Below are 14,140 nucleotides of genomic sequence, written 5' to 3'. Positions count from 1 at the left end.
AAACAGGGTCTCCTAAGCCAGCGTGCGCAGCTGGCTTTGAACCTGCATGACCCTCCTATCTCTGCCTCCCAAGTGCGGGGATTAAAAGTGTGTGCCACCACGCCCGGCTTATTCTTTATTTTGAAACAGTGTCTCACTAAGTTGCTGAGGGTCTCACTGAAGTGCTGAGGCTGTCCTTGAAACTGCAATTCTCTGGTCTCAGCCTCCCAAGTACTGGAATTACAGGTGTGCGCCACAGCATCTGGCTGAGTTGATCTTTATTAATGCAGAGGCCTTTGGGGTCCAAGTAGAAGGTGGATCACGAAGAATACCTTTGCTTGGCAAGCCCCCTAACAGCTGTGAGCTTGTTTCTGTGTCTGTGAAATTAGGGTGTTGGCTGGGAGTTTTTCAGTTTGAAATAGTCCAATTCCTACCCACCTCCATGATGTTAACTCATCAACTCTCTTCTGTGTTTTCTAATAGGGATCCAGAGGTGAAAGGGGTGACTTGGGTCCCAAAGGAGAAAAGGTAATGGCCAGTCCACAAAAATGATACAACAGAAGTCACAGTCCCCCATTCACCCCATCTGTGGCCTGAATGCAGAGGGAAAGACCAGTGTCTTTGAAAGCGGCCGACCAAGCTCCTCCACAGCCTTCTACGTGTGATTTCAGAGGTGCTCACAATGTTTGTCACTTTATTTATAGGGCTTCCCTGGACTTCCTGGAATGTTGGGGCAGAAAGTAAGTACCTAGAACTCGTTAAAATAAGTCTCACCAAAAAAGGAAAAATCAGGCCCCGCAAGCACAGCTCTATGTGTCCATCAGGCAGGGAAAGCAGGTTTAGCTGTGGACATTTCTAGGTGGCAGGATGGTCTGAGATCTACCTCTAGTTCAACAGGACGGAAGGGCCATCCCACCTAGGTGGAGAAGGGCCTTTCCCACCCATTAAAGGGCTGCAGGCCATGTTCAGAAACAGGAAAGTTGGTGACAAGGGACTCATCAGATCTGAGCCACAGTGGCTGAGCCCCTCTCAGGACGAGGCCTCTGGACAAGTACAAGCATCTCTGGTTTAACGTCACTGCTGCCTGAACTCGAGGGTGCTGCCCATACAGCCAGGGGGGAGAATTATTTGAACTGGATGACAGCAAGAACACTTTAACAGTTAAATGTTATTCTGCACTTCATCGTCATGTATAATTACAGTACACCAATTTAAAGAACATCTTTAAGCTGGGCATGGTAGTACATGCCTGTAATCTCAGTACTTGGAAGGTTGAGACAGAAGGATCACAGGTTTGAGGCCAGCCTCAGCAATGTAGCAGGACCCTGTTTCAAAATAAAAAATAACAAGATCTGGGGTCCTGTTTCAAAATAAACAATAAAAACCTAGGGGGTGGGAATTTAAACTGGGTGTGGTGGTGCATGCCTGTAATCGTAGTACTTGGGAGGCTAAGACAGGAAGATCATAGGTTCAAGGCCAGCCTCAGCAACTTAGCAAAACTCTCAGCAACCTAGTGAGACCCCGTTTCAAAACAATAAAAAAAGATTTTAAAAAGAGTGTAACTCAGAGGTAAAACAATGCCCCTGGGTTCAATTCCTAGTACCACCAAAGAAAAAAATTTAAATAGTGAAATATTTAGTAGTCCTCCTGCTTGAGATAAGGCCTAACCTGAAAAGGAGTCAGTTTCAGGTAACTTAAAGGAAAATTTTTAGTAGATAACAATAGAGTGGTGTGCAGAAATAACAAAAATTGTGAAGATGGCAATTGACAGATTTTTTTATACGGGGGTTAACTGGAATTGAACCCACCGTTGCCTACCTACGCTCCCAGCCATTTTTTATTTTATTTTATTTTTGCTTTGTTTTGTTTTGAGACAGGATCTTGCTAAGTTTTTCAGGCTGGTCCTGGACTTGCAATCCTCCTGCCTCCCCATCCTGAGTCACTGGGATTTCAGGCCTACGTCATCTTGCTCAGTGTGGAAGCTTTTACTTAGGGGCTCAGGGTCTGGGGAAGAATGAGAGTGGGGCAAGAGGTGTCCGTGAGAGTAAAGAGAGATGCATAGATGCTTTAGAACAACTCCTAAACTAACATCATAATGCTGGATCCTCAGGTTATAAGGCATTGACATTGCTGTTTTAACTTAGGTCTCAGGCTGTGATATTTTTCACACACACTTTCTTAGTCTTTTTAACTTTTAAAAATTTTATCTTTAAGGTATTATTTTCCAAATGTAAATAAACAATTTTATCTGACTATATCCTGTCAGTACAGCATGTTTATATATTTCCAGTGACTATGCATTAATTTACTATGATTTATCACCACATGAAACTGTCAGAAACTCTGCTGCTGCTACCCTAGCTGGGGTGTTGCAAGTTAAAAACAGATTAATTATATAAGCAAATCAAAAGAACATTGAAAGAGAAAATTTTAATTTTCTTTTAAAATATTTAGGTTAGGCTTTCATTCCATGCAAAAGTGAATATTGAATCATAAATTACTGTAAATGAAATATGACAGCTTCTCTGGCCTCTGTATCATTTACTAGACTTGGCATCAAAAAACTGTCTCCCTCTCTTGTGGCAAGCTGTTCTAAGACAGAGCTGATATGATAACCATGGTTAGGTCTCAGAAGAAAAATTAGATCAGGAAATTATTGGCTGCTTCCAGTTGATAAAGAGAAGGGCCACACTTCCTTCTGACAATCTCTTTAAAAAATTTATATTGTTAAGCCGGGCGTGGTGGCACACGCTTGTAATCCCCGCACTTGGGAGGCAGAGACAGGAGGATCGAAGCCAGCCACGCACGCTGGCTTAGGAGACCCTGTTTCCAAATAAAAATGTAAAAATAGGTCTGGGAGTGTAGTCCGGAGGTAGAAGGGCTTCCAGGAACTCCAGTACCACCAAAAAAAAAAAAAATTATATTGTTTATGCTGCTGTTTTCTGCTAAACAAGACACACACACCCAAAGAGCCAAGGAAAAATTGTACAAATATCTCAATGGCCACATAGAATATGTTCTATCTCCTCATACTGTTTCACCGCCAGGAATGCAGATGGAGCCACGTGTTGGAAAGAAATCAGAAACTTAAGGATAATTCTTGATGATGTAAAGACACTGGTGACTTGCATAGGAACAAATTCATTGTGTTGGCTGAACATGGATCAGAGCTTTATGCTTGTGTGTGTGTGTGTGTGTGTGTGTGTGTGTGTGTGTGTGTGTGTGTGTTGGTACTGGGTATTGGATCCAGAAGTGTTCTATCTCTGAGCTAGAACTTCAGCCCTCTTTATTTTGAAACAAGTTCTTACTAAGTTTCTGAGGCAAGCTTCAAACTTGCGATCCTTGATCCTTGTCTCAGCCTCCCAAGTGCTAGATTACAGATGTGCAGCACCACACCCGGTTGATTCTTCCTGTATTCTAGAATTTTCTGGAGTTTTTCCATTGTGTTATGCCTCCTCTGACCGCCATGTGAAAAGGAGCCTGTGTGTCTATTGGTGTTGCTGCGTGGCTCGAGCTCTTCCTGGGTACAGGTTGCTGACAGAAACTCTCATGGTTGTGATTGCTAAACTTACATTAGTGGTGCATTGGGGGCTGCAGAGGAGTTAGTGGGGACAGGAATGATGTGTCCTGTGGGGCTATGACCCCCACAAAACAATAAGTAGAACTGGAATCTTAGAAGAACACAGAAAAGAAGAGAAAGTAAGATGGAGAAATGGGTTTTGCAAAAGGTTGACCTTGAACTATGAAATTCTGTGATTTGGTTCTGATTGTTTAAACCAGTTATTTTCAATTAGAAATATTGCTGATATTATATCCCATGCCTTTTAAATAATTACATTGGCTATTTGATCATATGTTTTAAACATCTCCTCCCTCAAAGAGTTTTCATCTAAATCAAAGGGAGCTGAAACCCGGCCGGGCGTGGTGGCGCACGCTTGTAATCCCCACGCTTGGGAGGCGGAGACAGGAGGATCGCGCAGGTTCGAAGCCAGCCACGCGCGCTGGCTTAGGAGACCCTGTTTCCAAATAAAAATGTAAAAATAGGTCTGGGAGTGTAGCCTGGAGGTAGAAGGGCTTCCAGGAACCCCAGTACCACAAAAAAATAAAAATAAAAAATAAAAAAAGAGGGAGCTGAAACTCAAAGCGACGCTTACTGAAGAGTGGGGGATATCTATGATCCTAAGCAAAGGTCATTAAACGAGTAGAAACTTCCCAAAGATGACAGTTGCACACGCAGTAAAAGGCCATAGATTTGACTCAAAACAAAACATAGCAAAGGGCAACATAACGTTTTAACTAAAAGAGAAAGCTGTTTTTCTGTTTGTAGTGTCACAGGCACACGTGATAGAAATGCAGAAGCCTCCTACTTCAGTGCTAAGGGTTTTGTTGTCTGTCTGTCTGTCTGTCTGTCTGTTTGATTGATTGTTTTTGTGGTATTGGTGATTGAACCCAGGGCATTCTATCTCCAAGTCACATCCCAAGACATATTTTTTATTTTTTTTATTTTTTTATTTTTTGTGGTACTGGGTATCAAGCCCCGGGACATTCTACCTCTGAGCTATACCTCCAGTTCTATTTTATTTTTATTTTGAAATAGGCCTCACTAGCTTGAGAGTCTCACTACTTGACGAGGCTGTCCTCAAGCCTGTGATCCTCCTGTCTCAGCCTCCCAAGCACTGGGATTACAGGTATGTGCCACTATGCCTGGCTCTATTTTTTATTTTGAAACAGGGTCTCACTAAATTGCTGAGGGTCTTGCTGAATTGCTGAGGCTGCCCTCGAACTTGCTAGCCTCCTTTCTCAGTCTCCCTCATACTGGGATTACAGGTATATACCACCACTTCTGGCTCCTTTTGGCTACTCTTGATGGTGGTTTGTCTTTCTCATTTGACCATCAAAATGTCTACTGACCCACAGGTGTCTCTCTAAGGAAATAAGTAACTCACTCAGGGTAAGCTCCTGCCTTTTTCTTCTTTGAAAGACAGACCTACCCTTTTATACAACCTTCTCACTCTCCAAAACTTCCAGGCAGCCCACCTGGAAAAAAAATTGGAATGATCAAAAGATTAGCCTGGTGGCCAGTGAGTGGCTAGATAGACCTGCACAGATGTGCCCACTCTACATGACCTATTTCCTCCTTTTCTTCTCTTTCTTCTTTCAAGGGCGAAATGGGTCCAAAAGGTGAGCCTGGGATAGCAGGACACCGAGGACCCACAGGAAGACCAGGAAAACGAGGCAAGCAGGTAAGGATCCCAAGGACTCCCGGTCCAGGGCAAGCAGTGGTGTCGGTCTGAGCTAGTCTACAGCTCCAGACCCTGGCATCTTCTGGGCTGGTGGGCAGAAGCAGGACCATTTCCAGGTTCTCCAGGTCAGACAGAGTTCCAGGTGAATGGGATAGGATGATCCATCTAAGCCATACCCAAGGACAGAAGCTAGAGTAAGGCTTTGGGTCCTAGGAACATCTACCTTAACCAAAGCAACTAGGAGTGGAGGAAAGATATGGTCATTTACCCAGAAAACCTGCCTTTTGCCGCAGTGCCCAGACACAAAGGGAGCCTTAGAGAACAGCCCAGATAATTCCTTGCTGTCAAAAGGTCTTCTGGGTCTGTGATAAGGTGGTCCCTCACTTGCACACACATGGACCCCAGTTTGGAAGTGATCCTTTTTATTGGGTTTGTTAAGGTTTAGGAAATCTTTCATTCTGAGCTCCCCTGGTCAGCAGGCTCCTGTATGACAGGGGAAGGAAAGAGGATGCTGCACTTTCCCTGGCTGATCTAGACCTCTACTGAATGCCTCTGAATAACTTCTGGTGTTTTTGTTTTTTTTTTTGTCTTTTGGGTTGTTTTGTTTTGTTTGGGTACTGGGGATTGAACCCAGGAGCATCTTACCTCTGAGCTATCTCCCCAGCCATTTTTATTCTTATTTTTTATTTTGAAACAGAGTCTTACTAAGTTGTTAAGGCTGGTCTCGAACTTGCAATTCTCCTGTCTCATTCTCCCAAGTACTAGGATTACAGGTGTGCACTATCATGCCCAGGTACTTCTGTTCTTTTCTCTAGTGGACAGACACTCTTGAAACATGTGCCCTCTTACTTTTTTGATTGTCAGTTTGTTAGCTTTCTTATTTTATAAACACTACTTCAATTCAGTTTTGATTAATTTTAATTTTAAAAATTGGCATATATATGAATATGTGTATTTGCATTGTTCACTGTGTGTGTGTGTGTGTGTGTGTGTGTGTGTGTGTGTGTGTGTGTTACTGGGTATTGAACCCAAGGGCATTCTACCTCTGAGCTACATTCCCATCCCTATTATTTTTTATTATGAAACAGCATTTCACTAAGTTACAGAGGGCCTCACTAGGTTGCTGAGGCTGGCCTTGAACCTGTGACCCTTCTGTCTCAGCCTCCCAAGTACTGGGATAACAAGCATGTGCCACCCGGCCTGGCCTACTATTTTCTTTTTAATGTTAATGGTTTTGAACATGTTAGAAGAAAATATCATTTTGAACATATGTTAAAATCATTTTCATTTCTTTTTTCTTTTTTTTCTTTTCTTTTCTTTTTTTTTTTTTTTGCAGTACTGGGGATGGAACCCAGGGACATTTTACCTCCAAGCTACACTCCCAGCCCTATTTTTTAGTCCTTTTATTTTTGAAACAGGGTCTCACTGAGTTGTGAAGGGCCTCGCTAAGTAGCTGAGGCTGTCTGTGAACCACAATCCTCCAGTCTCCACCTCTGAATGCTGGGATTACAAGCATAAGCCACCATGCCTGGCCATTTCATTTTATTTTTGATTAACAAGTAATTATATATACATATATAATTAAATCATTATAGATAAAGCTTAAGTGCTCCCTTCCCCAGCCATCTGAGGTCACCACTCTGATAGGTTTCCAGTGTGACTTTGTAGAGTGTGTGTGTGTGTGTGTGTGTGTGTGTGTGTGTGTGTGTGTGTGTTGCTGAGGATTGACCCCAGGGGTGCTCTACCTTTTATTTATTTATATATATTTTTTGGTAGTACTGGGGATGGGATCCTGGGGCATTCAACCTCCCATCTACACCCCCAGCCCTATTTTTTTAATTCTTTTTTTTTTTTTTTTTTTGGTGATACTGGGGTTCCTGGAAGCCCTTCTACCTCCGGGATACACTCCCACAGGCTACACTCCCAGACCTATTTTTTAACTTTTTTATGTGGAAACAGGGTCTCAAGCCAGCAAGGCTTTCTCCACCTCCCATGCCGGGGATTACAAGCATGTGCCACCACGCCCGGCTTAATTCTTTTTTTTGAAACAGGGTCTCACTGAGTAGCTGAGGCTGCCTGCGAACCGCAATACTCCAGTTTCTACCTCCCGAATGCTGGGATTACAAGTGTGTGCCACCAGGCCCGGCCATTTCATTTAATTTTTTATTAACAAGTAATTACTTATACATATATACATATGTATATATTTATGGGACACATCGTGATGTTTCATTATCTATATATATTGTAAAATCATCAAATCAGGTTAACTGAGCTATCACCTCAAACATTATTTCTTTGTGGTGAGAACACATAAAATTTATTCAGTTTGCTGGCTTTTTATCTCCTTTCTTCTTATAAATATACAAGCATCACAGTAAACTTAGAAAATTCAGAAAAATAAAGGACACATGCTAGTAAATGAGTAAATAGTAGTTTGCTTGAACAAGACAGGCCTAACCCAACTGCTGAAAGGTGAACGCCTTTGGTGCAAAGCTCCCATCCTTCTAATTCAATTGGTCCTCAAAGTTTAACTTTCATCAGTCTCACCTGGGAGGCTGATGGGATGCAGAAAATCCCCACATGAGGTGCGATGGCTCTAGTTCAGGTTTGTTGCTCGTTACCCCCAATGCTCCCGCCTGATTTCCCAAAGACTGATACAACTGGCCTAGAATGGGCCGCGGCATGATTTTTGTTTTAGCTGCCCATGTGATTCTAATGTGCAGCCAGGATTCAGTATCTTGGTCCCACTATGAAGTTAATTATGGCCTTTTCCAAGTAAATCTTCAATGACAGAGGCTCCAGTCTGGATAATTCAGATCTCACGATGACTTCTGAACTCACAATTCTAGTCTAGTTCCAATGGCTTACAGCCGGTAGTTATGGGTGTGACTTCACAGTGATGCCACAGATGGCAATTTCCTTAAAAAATGGGCTCAGAAATGAAACGAAAAAACAGGGAAGAAGAAATCTTTTGTCACTGTTTCCCCTGCTGATGCTCACCACAGAGAATAGTTTGTGCTTGGGGTTCAAGAGGTCTCTTGGCTACTTGCTCTGATTCCTTTCTTGGATGGTGTTTATTTTTTCCAAGAGAGCCTCAGCCAGCAAGGCTATTTTTTGACCCTGCTAACATTAACTGCAAGGAGTAATAGTAAAGACTACACCAAAACCACATCTGGGAGCTCAGAGAAGTTAGGATAATGAGCTCATCCTTTCGTCTCGTGTGTGTGTGTGTGTGTGTGTGTGTGTGTGTGTGTGTGTGTGTGTGTGTGTACCTTCGAGCTATACCCTGTTTCTTATTTTTTTGTTTTGAAAATGGGTCTCTACTAGACTGCTGTAGAAAAGCTCCTGGGTTCCACCCCCAGTACCACAAAAAAAAAAAAAAAGCTTTTTCTGGCTGGGCTTGGTGGTGCACACCTGTATCCTAGTACTTGGGATACTGAAACAGGAGAATCACAGGTTCAAGACCAGCCTCAGCAACTTAGTGAGATCCTCAACAACTTAGGAAGACTCTGTTTCAAAAAAAGTTTTTTAACTTTTTGGGAGAGATATAGCTGGGGATATAGCTCAGAGGTAAAATGCCTCTAGATTTAATCCTTAGTACACACACACACACACACACACACACACACACACACACATACTCACACACCAAAAAAAAAAATGTTTTTCCTGGAAAGTGCTGCTCAGTGAGTCCTAGCGATGGAGACATGGCTCGCTCTGTGCAGGTGGCCGGAGAGTGGAAGATTCCATTACTGCTGGTATCATAACCAAGGAGCATTTCCAGCTCCTTCAAGCTGTGTGCTTCCTGTGCTTGGAGCCAGCTAACTTGGCTGTTAGAAAAACAAGCCTTAACTGGGGCTATATTAAGCCAGTGTGACTTCCTCTGCCATTCTGGGGCCCATCTTGGTTACTCGTGTAATGCTTTGGCTGAAGCTGAGGCTTAAGAACACCTTCAACAAGAATCAAATTGGAAACAAACTCATCCCATGGGTTCTATAGTAAGAGTTTAAGAACTCCTGGGCACGGCAGGGCCCCCAAGGCCATGTTGACGGGGCGTCAGGCTACGTCACTGTTGTGATTGGAAAGAAGTTCCTTGGTTTGTGTGCTTCTCAGACTTGGGAAAGATTGTGTTTCACTGGGTGGGTGAGCTCGCCAAGGCACAATGGAGTCAGGAGAGCCAGGCCAAAGAAGTGGCTTATCAATCACTGTCCTTGTTAGGCCTAGGGCAAGGGTAGGTAGGAATTGCTGGGGAGAAGAACCTAACACCAGCATTGATTTTCTGGGGTTACTCCTAAGGGTCCTTTGTGGGAGCTGAGAGCCTCGCTGTGGGTCTTGAAGCTGCCAGAGTACACAACAAAGAGCATGCTCCCTCCCAGTGGGATGCTTGTAGCTGTAGGTTGTGCCTTTGGTTAAGAAATCAGAAGCTGGTATGGGGGCAACATGCCTGCAACTAAGGGTCCAATTTCATTCTTTTTCATGTAATTATTGTTTTTCAACAATATTTAGTTAAAAGATAATTATTTCCTCCACCAAATGTTCTTGGAAACATTGTCAAAAATAACTTGACAATATATGGAAGAATTTAGCTCTAGGCTTTTATTTAACTCCAATGGTTTATATATCTGCCTTTATAACAGTACTACACTGTTTCAATTATTGTAGCTTGATAAGGTTTGAAATCAGAAAATATACATCTTTTAGCTTTGTTCTTTTTCGAGATCGTTTTGGGTATCTAGAGTCCATATTTAATGTTAGGATAGGTATTTTTCTGAAAACTAAATAAATAAATGTATGATAGTCTCACCTAAAAAAAAAGAAAAAATATTCTCTGGTAAGAAAGAAAGCAAAAAGAAATATTGAAATGTTATCTTTAAGTCATCAAAAGCTTGGTATCAGACAAATGAAACTGTTATGTGAGATTATCATTTTTAATTTTGGATAAATTGCTATAATACTAGATGTCAACCACTAAGCCAAGCATGGGAAGGAGGAATGGGGAGGGAACGGGGTGGGGATCGGGTAGGAGCTAACTGGGTGATGTGTGCATGTATGTCTACAAAGGTTTTTTTTTATCCCAATATGATGTATGAATACAGTGCACTAATAAAAAAATTAAAAAAAAAAAGAAACTGGGTCTCATTGAGTTGCGGAGGGCTTCTTACTAAGTAGCTGAGGCTGTTCGCAAACTGCGATCCTCCGGTCTCAGCCTCCTGAATGCTGGGATTACAAGTGTGCGCCACCATGCCCCGCTGGTTTCACCTTTTTCAATCAGTAAGAGAAGTCCTGATTTTTTTTTTCTGTTTTGATGCAGGAGATTGAATCCTGGGGCATTCTACCTCTGAGTTACACCCCAGCCCTTTTAATTTTAAAAGGGCTAAGTTGCACAGGGTCTTGCTAATTGCTGAGGCTGGCCTTGAAACTGAAATTCTCCTTTTTCAGCCTCCCAAGTACTGGGTTGCAGGCATGTTGCCCCCATACCAGCTTCTGATTTCTTAACCAAAGGCACAACCTATAGCTACAAGCATCCCACTGGGAGGGAGCATGCTCTTTGTTGTGTACTCTGGCAGCTTCAAGACCCACAGCGAGGCTCTCAGCTCCCACAAAGGACCCTTAGGAGTAACCCCAGAAAATCAATGCTGGTGTTAGGTTCTTCTCCCCAGCAATTCCTACCTACCCTTGCCCTAGGCCTAACAAGGACAGTGATTGATAAGCCACTTCTTTGGCCTGGCTCTCCTGACTCCATTGTGCCTTGGTGAGCTCACCCACCCAGTGAAACACAATCTTTCCCATATACAAATATTAACTCAAAATATATAAAAGACCTAAATGTAAATCTTAAGACTATAAACTTTTAGAAGAAAATCTGGATCATCAAACCTCACAACATTGAAATTGGCAGTGATTTCTTGGATATGATTTCAATGGCACAGGCAACAGAAGGGTAAACAAACTCCCTAAAAAATAAAAAAATATATTGTATATCCAAAGACAACATAAACAGAGTTAAAAGTTACTGATAGAATGGGATAAAATATTTCCAAATGCTATATCTGAAGGTATATTAATATTTCAAGTAGAAATCCTAAAAATTAGCAACAATAAAAGCAAACAATACAATTTAGAGATAGGTAAAAGACTAACATAAATAATGAATCTCCACAGATAACCAATCTTAGTTGTCTGTTGGATGGAAAATCTTGTTTCTCTGGTTCTGGTGTGTGTTACCTATTTCTTCTTTGTAGTTAATCTCTTTGAGTATTTTCTCTAGTGCTGGTTTTGAAGACATAAATTCCTTCAGTTTCTGTTTGTCATGGAAGCTTCTTATTTCTCCATCTAATTTGATAGAAAGTTTTGCTGGGTAGGAAAATTTGGCTGGAAGTTGTTTTCTCTCAGAGTTTGGAATATGTTACTCCAAGCCCTTCTGGCTCTCGTGATTTGGTTTGGGAAGTCTGGAGTGATTCTAATTGGCTTGCCTCTGAATGTCACTTGGCCCTTTGTTTTTGTTGCCTTTAAGATTCTCTGCTTGGCTTCCACATTGGTCATTTTGACAATTATGTGGCGTGGGGATCCTCTTCTCCGATCCTGTCTAAAGGGAGTTCTATAAGTTTCCTGGACCTGTGTATCAACCTCTTGCTCTATGTTTGGAAAATTTTCTGCTATTACTTCCTTGAAGAGATTGTTGATCCCTTTGGTTTCACCTTCTTTTCCTTCCTCTATTCCAATTATTCTTAGGTTAGCTCTCTTAAAATGGGCCCATATTTCTTCAAGGTCAGATTCCTACTGTCAGATTTTTTTTTTCTAAATTAGAAACTATGTGTTCATTTTTGGAGTGATCATCTTCTAGGAACGAGATTCTATTTTCCATGTGGTCTAATCGGTCGTTTATACTTTAAATTGAGGCCTTTACTTCATTGATTGCATGCTTTATCTCTTTTTGGCTCTCTGAATTCTTTTCGAAACACCTCTATTATTTCTACAGTTATTTTCCTGATTTGATCTTCTAGAAATCTCTGAATTTCTGTTTTATCACTTTCTGATGTTGTGGGGTTGTGGACATTCATTGCTCCATTGTTATTCCTCTTTCCCATGATTTCAGAAGTTTGTGCCTTCTCTGGGTTCTTCCCTGGGTCGCTACGACTTCACTTAAGGTGCTCTGGATCTTGAGTCTATGGTATCTCAGTCACCACTACTCCTTTACTGGGTTGTATCGCAAAGTCTCAGATCCAGGGAGTCAATCGAGGCTGCTTTAGACCATGGGGGGGGGTGTCAGGTTGGGCGTTCTCCTGATGGGAGTTGTGACTATGGTGTGATATCTCTGCCACCACCACTCCCCCACTGGGTCAAGTCCCTGGGAGTACAGTACTGAGATTTCTTCTCTAGGGGCCACAATTTGACTCACTGTTGTTGAGTGCGCTGATGGAGCTGTAGTGGACTCGGTGAATTCGCTCCTGCTGCCGCCGGTGCAATATGGCACCACTGTCACACCCTCGGCCGTGAGGCTGACATATTTCTTCTCTGTTTTTGAGCTCCACTCTGAGTCCCTGCAGGGTGTGCTGAGCCCAGCCTCTGGGAGCTTTAGACGCTCCCTGTGCCGAGAAATCTGCCAAATTCCGCCCCGCTGATCCACAGCTGCTCACCTCGGCTTGCTGTCTGCCACTCCTCTCTGGAGCCTAATAGGCTGTTGAGTGCGTTGGTGTGGTGCCGTCCGGTGATCTCGCTGCCACCATCAGCAGTATGGCACTGCTGCTGCGTCCTCAGCCATGAGGCTGGAGTATCTCCTCTCTGGCTCTAAGCTCTGTTCTGAGTTCCCCTCCTTTCTGGGGCCTGGTGCTGCAAGGGAAGATGGCACCTGCACCGCTCTGCACCATGGCTCCGGCCGTAGCACTGCGATCCGCTTTCTTTCTGGTGTCTCGTTTTTCCAGCCCTCTTTTCTCTGTCCCTTGTATTTACATTCTTTGTTTCTCTGTTGATGGTGTTTTCTGGCTATGAAAGGCGCTGATTTTGTTGTAATAGAGATTGGTTGTTAGCGGGGCTCGTAAGCCCTGCTTTTCTCCGTCACCATCTTCCCGGAAGTCCCCGAGACCCAGTTTTGAAATAAAGAATAAAAAATAGGGCAGGGGGTGTAGCTCGGAGGTTGAATGCCCCTGGGTTCCATCCCCAGACCCACAAAAAGAAAAAAAGAAAAAAGAAAACTGCTGTGCTAATCTGCTTACTCCACACACCTCACTCTGTAGAAACCACGTTTTCACCTCTAAGATCTTTGTTAGCCTTGAAACAGACCTATGTGAGTGGATGTTTACCAGCCCCATTTTACAATGACAAAACAAAGGTACCAAACAATGACAGGAGCTACCTAGGGTCTTGTGGTCCAGAGGAAATCTCTCGATCAGTGAAGCCTCTCCCTTTGTGTTGTCAGCGCTTTCTTCTCCCTCTTTGACCTGGGGAGGGGAGTTGACAATGGTAGATTTCAGCCCACTGGGAACTCACGTCACATGAGGAGATACTGGTGGAATTACCACCCAGGTAATCCACAGGCTATAATCTGAGATGAATGCTGTGAAGGAAAGGAGCCAAGTGAGGAGAGCCAGACAGGGAGGACTGACCCAGGAGAGGGAGATCAGGGAAGGCCTTGCTGCTGCAGCATTGCAGCTGAGAGATGGAGGCAGAGGGAAGGGAAGAGAGAGTGGGCAGAGAGAAGGGTTTGAGAAAGAGGGTAAGATTCATAATGCTCTTAAAGGTCAAAAAGCTCAGACAACCTGTAATCCCAGTATTTGGGAGACTGAGATAGAAGGATCCCAGGTTTGAGGCCAGCCTCAGCAACTTAGCGAAACCCTGTTTCAGAATAAAAAATAAAATAAAATAAACTGGGGGTGTGGGGTGTGGCTTAGAGGTAGAAAGCCCCTGGATTCAGTCCT

General features: G+C 43.1%; 1 protein-coding gene across 3 annotated transcripts in view; it reads left to right on the top strand.

The window, feature by feature from the left end:
* COLQ (collagen like tail subunit of asymmetric acetylcholinesterase) overlaps positions 1-14,140 on the top strand; it is a gene marked incomplete at both ends in the record, with an annotated part of 61,132 nt that overhangs the window by 33,928 nt on the left and 13,064 nt on the right. For all 3 annotated transcript variants that reach the window (XM_080715812.1, XM_080715810.1, XM_080715811.1), the window contains 3 exons: positions 463-507; positions 684-719; positions 5,142-5,222. In XM_080715812.1, coding sequence (XP_080571938.1) covers positions 463-507; positions 684-719; positions 5,142-5,222 — 162 coding nt within the window. The remainder of the gene's footprint in view (positions 1-462; positions 508-683; positions 720-5,141; positions 5,223-14,140) is intronic.

The sequence above is a fragment of the Muscardinus avellanarius genome (genome assembly GCF_963383645.1).
Source record: "Muscardinus avellanarius genome assembly, chromosome: 18".
Lineage (NCBI taxonomy): Eukaryota > Metazoa > Chordata > Mammalia > Rodentia > Gliridae > Muscardinus > Muscardinus avellanarius.
This window is presented reverse-complemented; position numbering and strand designations above follow the sequence as displayed.